Source organism: Nansenia antarctica (assembly GCF_963989245.1).
Source record: "Nansenia antarctica genome assembly, chromosome: 13".
Lineage (NCBI taxonomy): Eukaryota > Metazoa > Chordata > Actinopteri > Argentiniformes > Microstomatidae > Nansenia > Nansenia antarctica.
The window spans coordinates 13352017-13361381 of record NC_137683.1 but is presented as its reverse complement, the minus strand read 5'-3'; the positions used below and the strand labels follow the sequence as shown (position 1 = coordinate 13361381).

Here is a 9365-nt window from a genome sequence, read left to right as displayed (position 1 = left end):
TGATATCATATGTGCGCGGGCAAGCCGACTCGTGTTCATTGGTTCACATTCTAAAAGCGTCATATTGTCACGAGGGGGTAGGCTGGCTGCGAGGTTTGAATAGGGAACTTGACAGAGCTGGAGACGCGCATTGAGTTCAGTGTTTGCAAATAGACGAACTTCAACGTAAGTGAAGGAACAGGGAGCAAAAACGGGGAGCAAAACAACGCTTGTTTCCATTGCAAGTTGCAACTGATCGTGCAAGTAGGCCTACAACAAGGATACTTTGCCCGTCACATTTTTTCTTTCCTTGATTCTAAAGAAGTTATTTAAGTGCATTTTTATTAGATTAAGCCACATCTGGGATTCGAAAATGGATGTTCTACCAATGTGCAGCATCTTTCAGGAACTTCAGATTGTACATGACACCGGCTACTTTTCAGCATTACCATCGCTCGAGGAGTACTGGCAGCAGGTAACATTTAAAAACATAAAAGTTACAAATGTTAAATGTTGATTGAACATGGATAGGCAGCAGCTGTCCCGCAATCACCCCTTATGTTTTGATCGGCCGTTTACTGTGAATGCAATGCACGAATGCAATGTAAATAGATGGATACATTGTGATCAAACAATTCGTTGCATGTATTTTAAAGAAAAGAAATGTGTTATTTATGTCCCATTTAGTAGCTAGTAAAAATGGATCGCACAGTTGGCATTTCTTGCAGAACTCTATTCTGCTGGTTTCAAGTTTGAACCTGCTCGTACGTTCTAAAAAAATTTTTTTTTAGGATTAATTTTATTTCAATGTATAAAGCAGTGGAGAGCTTGTATGTTACTCTATTACTTCGCTTTCTTTCAATGCCCTTTAAATCGTTCAGTAGAATAGCTTGCATGCTGATTCGAGGGAGATAGTGTTGTGCAGTGTGGATCACTGCCTCTCTGACAGCTCGTGTGTCTGCCTGAGTGCCTCCAAATGAATGGAACGCAACCATAAACGCTTTGGTATGTTCTAAGTTACATACCACCCGGGCCACACATGGATGGATCGTGCAATCGATCTAGAAGTCCCAAGCTCACCGGTTCAAGAAATGTGAAGTTTCTGTCCTTCAAAAATGCTGCGGAACGGAACTCCTTCATAAGCGGATGTGAAAGTAGCCTATACCCAGAAGTTCCTACCCGATTTCATTCAACAATTAGATTTCTTAATATGAGCACAATTTTACACAACCAAAGTGTGCTCTTTTCTCCTGGTCGGAATCGTTGTTGTGCATTTTCTTTGGAGATGTGTTAGTTCATACGTTATTGAAATCAGTCCAAGTCATTTCTCCTTGGCAATTTGCGATGTTGGCTCAGAGCCAACTCCTTCTCTCTGCCATAGAAAACATTTGAACAGTTATAGAGAAATCCTGTGCTGTTATGATGTGACAAACATTTCTTGTTTGATTAAAAGAGCTACAATTTCCACGGTATCTCCCCTATTTAGTCTTATACAAACAGTTTAAATGACACTGAAAAAGATTAGATTGTAATTTCTCTGCAGTACATTTGCAAGTCGGTCATTGGATTTGACTCCAGCATACTGTGCTACTGAGACTATCAAATGTCAGCAACGACCAATGCCAGTGCGCATGAGTCAATACTAGTGCAACTGGAAAAATATGCAGCAATATTGTGGAAGGCCAATATGGGATTTAGCCTGAAACTGATTTTTCTGTTAAACCTACTGTTATACCTCCCAGTTGAATGACCCTCAAAATGAAGACACTTGGAATTCATCTATAATGAATCTGGGGAAACTGACAGAATTTTTGAGGAAGGATGTGATTGCATGTTAGTCTATATGAGGAAAAGCAACTGAATGAGTCATCTAGGGGAAGTTGTGTGGCTTCCTTAAAAGGACTCCACATTAATTTTGATCTGTGAGTCATGGTACCACAGCACAGAGAATGGTTATTAACCGTTCCTCTACCCTAAGACACATTTTATGAGGTGATGGCTCTATTCAGATTGTCAACTCAACTTAAACCCATTGACCTTAAACCAGTTTTCATTTGATCATAATGTGTGTGTGTGGGGGGGGGGGGTAGTTTTACCTGACTAACTGTTGGTGTGCTTTGTGAGCCAATGAAATCATGGTACTTCATGAGATATAGGCCTACTTTCAATGCTGCTTTACTTTCACTGTGTTATTGGTAGCTCTCATAAATGCAATGCATTGCTCTGATATCTTCAATGTCTGTACTCATAGTTTGTCTTGTTTTGTTTGTCCTGAACCAGACATGCTTGGAGTTGGAACGATATCTACAGAACGAACCCTACGTCTCGACGTCTGACATTAAGTTTGACAGCCAGGAGGACCTCTGGAGCAAGCTGATCTTGGCCTGTGGGGATAAGGCCGAGTCTGACCCAAAGATCCCTCTTGTCAAAGAGGAGGACAATCAGGATAGCCTAATCTTGGAAACCAATAGTGTGAGCTCAGACGCCAGCAGCGAGGCATCGGACAGTTCGGAGGAGCTCTCGCCGACACACAGCTTTACCTCGAACCCCCTGGGGTCTGTCTTGATTGGCTCCGGACCCTGCAGCCCTTCTATCATTAGCACTCCGCCATCTTCTCCAGAAGCCATCAGCCCCGAGCCCAGCATATCGCAGGGCTGGGGCAGCGTACACACTGAATCGCACCTGCCAGTCAAAGTCCGAACCGGCGTCGTCGGAAAGGGTTCGGAGAAGACTGGCCTGGTCAACAGCGACGCGTCCCCTGACGGGAGGAGACGGGTGCACAGGTGTAACTTCAACGGATGTCGCAAGGTTTACACGAAGAGCTCCCACTTAAAAGCACATCAGCGCACTCATACAGGTGAGTGGTCATCTCCTCTATGGTAACGCTGGCCCCCTTCTGTTTACTGCCTCACTGTTCACAAAAGAGTCCTAAGTTATTGAATGGAGTGTGTCTGCAATTCATTTTGCAACCAAACGACATTGTCTAGTAGTCTTGTAATGTAATTAAAGATCCCCCATAGTGGGTCCTCAGCCAGAGTGCCATTGCACTCGGTCGGTATTAGCTGTGCATGACTGGATACCTAAACTGTGACCTAATCTATCAGGAATGTGACTGAGTAAGTGGGGGAGGGGGTAGCACATGGGGGATGAAAGGGACATGGTTCTTCAAAACAGATTGCGTTTCACCATGGGAAAGGGAGGGCATTGAGTTGGGGGGGTGAGGGGGGGGGGGGGGCTTTAATGGTCATTTCGTCTTTATTTTTGATTAGCAGCATGAAATCGCAGGCTTTCAGCCAAACGTCTGACTTTAGATTAGATTTAGATTAGATACGACATCATTGTCATTGCAGAGACATTACCAGACAACAAAAATGCATCTTACATCTAAGACATGAGGACTTTCGGCATTCCGAACATGTTTTGCATTGCACAAGGACAGTGTGCAACAGGGCCAGTGGGATCTAGAACTCAAGTGAACTCAACCTCCTTGTGTGACTCATATCCATTAGTTTTACTACCATGGGACTGACCAAAGTAGAATGACTAGGGCAGATTTTAGCACATACCGATTGGCCAATTTGACATTTTTTTCTTCTTTTTTTTGGTAGGTGAGAAACCATACAGGTGCTCATGGGAAGGCTGTGAGTGGCGATTTGCACGAAGTGACGAGTTGACCAGACACTTCAGGAAGCACACTGGGGCAAAGCCATTTAAATGCAGTCACTGTGACAGGTAAGCTACATCTGTCAACACTGCAATACAGAATATTAAATGAAGGATTGGTTGAGGATTGATTCGGTTCTACGTATTGATGTGAACTGCTTCGTTGTATTAGCCACACCGAGAATGGATTTCTTCATTCTTTAGAGAGACTAAAAGATACATCATCATGTTGTCAATATTGAATGGCTAGTGTCTATACCCCAGACACATTCAGTAGTTCTTGTTTGGTCTATCAATTCAGTCTTTCAGTCTGACAACGTTCCTCTCTGACCATTACATGATTCATCCAAACCCTGATTAAATCTTTATCGCTTGCAGTCCAATGGCAAAATATATTTCAAAACTCGCCTGCACTGAGAGTTCAATTAATTTCCATTGCATTACAAAGCCTCCTTGCTGTGCTGTTATCAGAATGATACATTTCTGCTGCTACAAAATATGCCCCCTCCACTCCCAGGCAGTTAAAGATCTCTCCTCCTTCTCTTCCAGGTGTTTCTCCAGGTCAGACCACCTGGCTCTCCACATGAAGAGACACCTCTGAACAGGCCAACGCCAACAACAGCGAAGGGAAAATGTTGTCTCCTGACCAGCCTCATGGTTGAACTGCCCTTTGAGCGGAGAGGGGAGCGTGTTCCAGCCAAAGCATGCCATTTTGCACCATACCCAGTGCCTCCCGGGGGAACTCTTGGAGAAGGCGCTCTTGAAGGTTGTTGCCACAGAGGACAGAAATCATGTACGGAAGCAGTGAATCGTGAGGGGACTAGAAAGGAAAAAAAAAAGACACAAAAAAAAGAAAACGAATGAATGATTTGTATGTATGGTGCATGATGTTTTTTGGGGACAACAACTCCTGGACAACTGATACACTGGTACTTTACAAAAACTTGTCTGAGGTAAGCATGTGTGCACTGTGAATGTCTGACTGGGCGGCCTCTGAGCAAAGATTGGAGAGAGGGATGGGGGGGGGGGGGCGGGGGGGGGGCAGGTACTACTGTTGCTGTGGACTGAATGGTGTGTCGGGGAACAAGTTCAGTGTTTTGTTTCCTTGTGGTCATGTGAGCAGGGGTGTGAACGAGCTCGTCTGCCTGTGGAGCAGCGAGACTGAGGGGTTGGGGTTTCTCGCCCAGAAGCCTTGAGGGGTCGGGGGGTCGAGCGCTGGAGCAGTTAGGGGGGTGACGTGATCCCCCCCTCCAGCCAGCAGCCCAAAAGTGGAAACCCTGTCCTGTATGAGAGGAGCTTTTTTCGGTGTTTGGTGCAGCTACTAAATGTGCAGTGTGTTATGTAGCTTGTTTTACATGCTACAACGCTCATTTGTAGTCCAATTGTTTTAAGCTGTGTGCTTAGAGGTATAACACAAATATACTATAACTTCATTATCATAGACAGGTGTTGCATGGTTCTAGTTTTTTTTTTTTTTTTCTCTTCCTGTTCTTTGTAATCAGGACTGCAAGTAAATTCCAATAAAGTGCAGCTAAATACGAACGGTTAAATGTTACAATATTGTACATAAAGCCTTGATGATTTTTTTTTTAATGACCCATTCTCTACTCTCTATTTTGGTTGGAGTAACCACTACTGCTTAGCAACTGAACCATTCATGAAGCTACTTTCTTTCACGCATCTATGCCTTGAGGACTCGTTTGATTTTGTATATTCTCTTCTTTTCTACCTGATAATGCACTGTTGACCTTAATGGTGCCTTATGCATGTGACCTAGCCTTGTGGGGGCATACCATTCCTTGGGGGTCACATATTCTTGTATGGGTGATCGAAAAAAGCTTTATTAAGGCTCAATTTCACATGTATTTGCACCTTTCCTTGTTTTCAGAGACCATAAGTAGCCCTTGTAGATTGTGAATAGCCTATAGTGTTGTGTTATTGCATGTACAACAAAGATCTTCCTTTTGAAGATATGATTTCAAAGCCCCCCTGTTGATCTATCAAGTGTAATAAAAACAAAGCCAATGTAAATAAATACTATTTAAGTTCATCATGTAGAGAGCACTTTTAAAAAAAACATATTTAATGCATTTACTACTGTGTAGTATGTTTATATTTGTTAGGGATTTGGTGTAAATGTAAATTTTTGCTCAAAAGGTACAAACACCCTATTGAGTCTAGGACATGGACCTTTGTATAAAGACAAGGTTTATATGAAACAAAAGTTATGCAGCTGCTTCCACAATGCTTGGCATTGGTTGTAAAGGCCTAGATCGCCTGCAACCAAGACTGAGGAGAAAAAAAAAACTAAAGATTTATTGTAATTAACAAGCTCCAGTTGGACAGGCCTCGCCTTGTACTGCATCTCTGTAATGAATTGCTAAAGGCTTTGCTGGCATAGAATCTGTTACAGACTGCTGACTCTGTAAGTTGGTTATTGACCTGTCTGGGGCGCGTTGTTTTAGTCGAGCTACAGTATTATAAAAACCAGTGAACAGGATTCTGGAAAAAGATAAAGATCGCCCATTTGAACTGATTCATTGTTGATTTACACATGGAATTGGAAAATCTAGTCAATAACAACCCTACTGTCTATTTTGCTTGGTAGTGGAAGGGAATTTGTAGACATTTTGCAGGGTAAAGGAAAGGAACAAAATGATGATATAAGATGATAATTCCATTGAAATACAACAAGTACTTAAGCAGGGACATGTCATGCTTTGGTAGAAGAAAGGAATTTGACATTGCAACAACTTCAGTGTAGCGCACTGTACAGATTTGAGATCAGATTGTTGAAGCAGCAGGATGAGTACAAACTTGAAACAGCTTGCTTCAATAAAATGAGAGTGGCAGCAATGCTTATGTGGGCAAGGAAAAGGAACATCCTGTCTTTGTAACAGCAGCCAATATCATTCAGGTGGTAATCGAGCCTTAATCAAGCTTTGTATTTGCTTGCATCTTAACAAAACCGTTTCCATCATTTCTTATCTCTCTTTCACACACAGCTCCCTGTTCTCTACAGAATCTTTGTATAAAAGAAAAAGAAAAAAAACATTTTGTAAAATTGTTTGTTTTTTTGCTTTGACATTTTATTTGAAATTGTTTTGCAAAATTGTTATATTTCTGTATGAATGTATTTTTTATTGGAATAATAAGACATTCTTATGAGACTTTGCTTTGTTCCTTTTTTGATTCTGTCTTTACTAGATTCATATTTAACATATTATTCATATTTACCAGGTGTGGTAGATCAGAGGTAGAGGAACACCAATATAACTTGCCCATTCAGTTTTTTTAGTAAACCAAGCAGTACAGTAATGAACCTCTGATTGTATTCATAGCAATTGGCCAGGAGAAATGGAAAGGGAAATTGCCTCATGTCCAACAAATGGTGTGATATGGAGGACTAGATTAGCACTGGGGATAATGGCATCACAATACTCACATTTGGCCTGATAGAAATCAACATTTTATATGTTTGTTTTGCTGCATTACCCTAAAACACAGCCACAACAATAAAACAGTTTCTTAGGGATTATGCATAACTGGCATCTCAAACATGTTGTGCATGTGAAGAGCTAAAATGCTTTGTCAAGCATAATACACTTCTCATTTTGATAAAGCTCTTACCCATGTCTGAGGAAATACAATGAGAGGGTGGTTAAATATACCTACTTCCTTGCACATTTGCCATTAACAATGTTTACCTGCAAGCAGGTCCTTTATTATGTTGTCACAGTAGTTCCCCTACTGTTCTTCCTGCTAGTAAATACCAGAATGTGAAAAAATCTAATTGAACAGTAGCAAATTGCACCCTTGAAGGAGCTGGTTTCTAAACACAAAAATCGTACACACCTTTTCTCTGGTTGTGCCTAGTGACTCTGTGTTGCCACGGTTTGGCTGCAGCCCAAAACATCTTTATAAAGTTCAGGTTTCTACAGTGCACTTTCAGCACTGCATGTACTTACAGCAGCTCTCATCAAAGCACTATAAATAATTTATCTCCATCTCTGCTAGCCTATGGCATTTAATTAGCATCACCCTTTTATACACTTGTTAGATAATTACTCTACTTGACACAAATAATGATAAGATACATTGCAGTTGATAAACTAAAGGGGTTGCATTAGTTACAAACCAATAAAAAAAATCATTGGTAAAACAACAAAAGTTCCTTCCCTCCTTTCCGCTTCCCGTTCCCTTGGTTACAGTGGTAGAATGGGCAACTTCTAGGTCCCTCTGATTTCCAATAAAGCCCCTCTGGTTTTAATTGAAGTTCAGCCCTCAGTTGATCATTAAGATCACTGTAAAGCCCCTCTCCAAGCTCCGATAGAAGGAGGAATGTTGTTGGTGCCTCGAATGCTGCTTCCCTTGATCTCTTCTGAGTTGTAAAAACAGCTTGTAAAACATTTCAGAAGCATGGCTACCTTGCATAATACGTCGATAAAGTGCCAAGACAAGCTGTCAGCAACCAGTGGTGTCTCTAACCATTACTCCTCAGATAGACCTGCCCTGCATCTATAGTTGAAGATATGAACTGATGGCCTTTCATCTTTTCTAAATCTATACAGGTCATAGCACTTTTAGAGGGATATCTATTTCTCTATGACCACCTATCATGTTGCCCCCAAAGGATCGACTAATACTCTGAGGAATAGTTTCCCGGACCCAGATTGAACAAAACCCCCAAAAATATGCTGGATAAACAATATCCTAAGGGGGTTTCTAGTCCAGCAGTAGGTGGGTTGAATCTGGGTCCAAGAAACCACCCTCTAAGCCCGTGTCAGCAACCTTGGAATGAAGAAATGAGTCACATATAGAATCGGTGTTCTACCGAGCTATGATTCACATCCTCTAGAACAGATTCTTTTTCATCCCCTGATAAGTGACCGCTGATAGGTATAATGTTTCCCATAAATGTTGCAATGGGATGAAGCAGTACCTTTGATGTCACATTATGTGTACGTGCATGGCATGCTTTCCCACGTTTGTCTCGAGACCCCCCTAAAACCCTGGATTATCAAGTGCCAATAAATCACCTTTTCTTGTGACACACATGATCTTCGCCTAATGTACCAGGAAATACTTGGTGGAAGAAAAAAAAAAGAGTAGGGGTCATGACTATTTAACATCATAATCATTTCAAAAATGATTTTGATTGGGAGTCATGAATATCATATATATCAACTTATATTTGCCCCTTGTGTTTGGATATAAACTGAACAGACATAATAATAATAATAATCATTGATTATTATGAAGGCGAGCTTGAAGGGCTTTGAGGGCCTGTTTAAATGTTGGGAGGGTGTTGGCCTGTCTGATGTGGTTGGGTGCTGCACAACTTATATTTGCCCCTTGAAATATGAAGCAGGTTGAACTTCATCATCATCATCAGACACTTGCCTTGGGTGCAATAAACACTTTAGAAAATAGAGTGCAATGGGAGCACAGCGAGTTAACATAAGGAAAGCAGGCTTCACATGCAGGCTTCTCTCAGAAAGTGCCAGTGTCAGGGGTTTCTCTGCCTCTCTGTTAATGGGCTCTATTATGATTTTGGTCGGTGTGGAAATTGATAGAACTGAAATCAGAGGTCACTGACCCACCGTGACAGCCAATGTCATCTTCATCATCATCATCATCACTTTGTCTTTCCATCTTTAGACACTTTCAATAATATTATTATATATATTTACTTAAATAAATATATGACTCAAATATTACTA

General features: G+C 41.4%; 1 protein-coding gene across 2 annotated transcripts; it reads left to right on the top strand.

Moving 5' to 3' along the window:
• Positions 1-351: 351 nt before the first annotated feature.
• Positions 352-4243, top strand: klf6a (Kruppel like factor 6a; the record flags this gene model as incomplete). 2 transcript variants are annotated; one of them, XM_080543838.1, is made up of 4 exons in its annotated part: positions 352-454; positions 2260-2698; positions 3588-3711; positions 4192-4243. In XM_080543838.1, the coding sequence occupies exons 1-4, from the start codon at positions 353-355 to the stop codon at positions 4241-4243; spliced, it is 717 nt and encodes a 238-aa protein (XP_080399964.1). In that variant the 5' UTR covers position 352. The 2 variants fall into 2 exon arrangements, with proteins under 2 accessions (XP_080399964.1, XP_080399963.1); XM_080543837.1 differs by having other exon boundaries at positions 2260-2836.
• Between the last annotated feature and the right edge of the window lie 5122 nt (positions 4244-9365).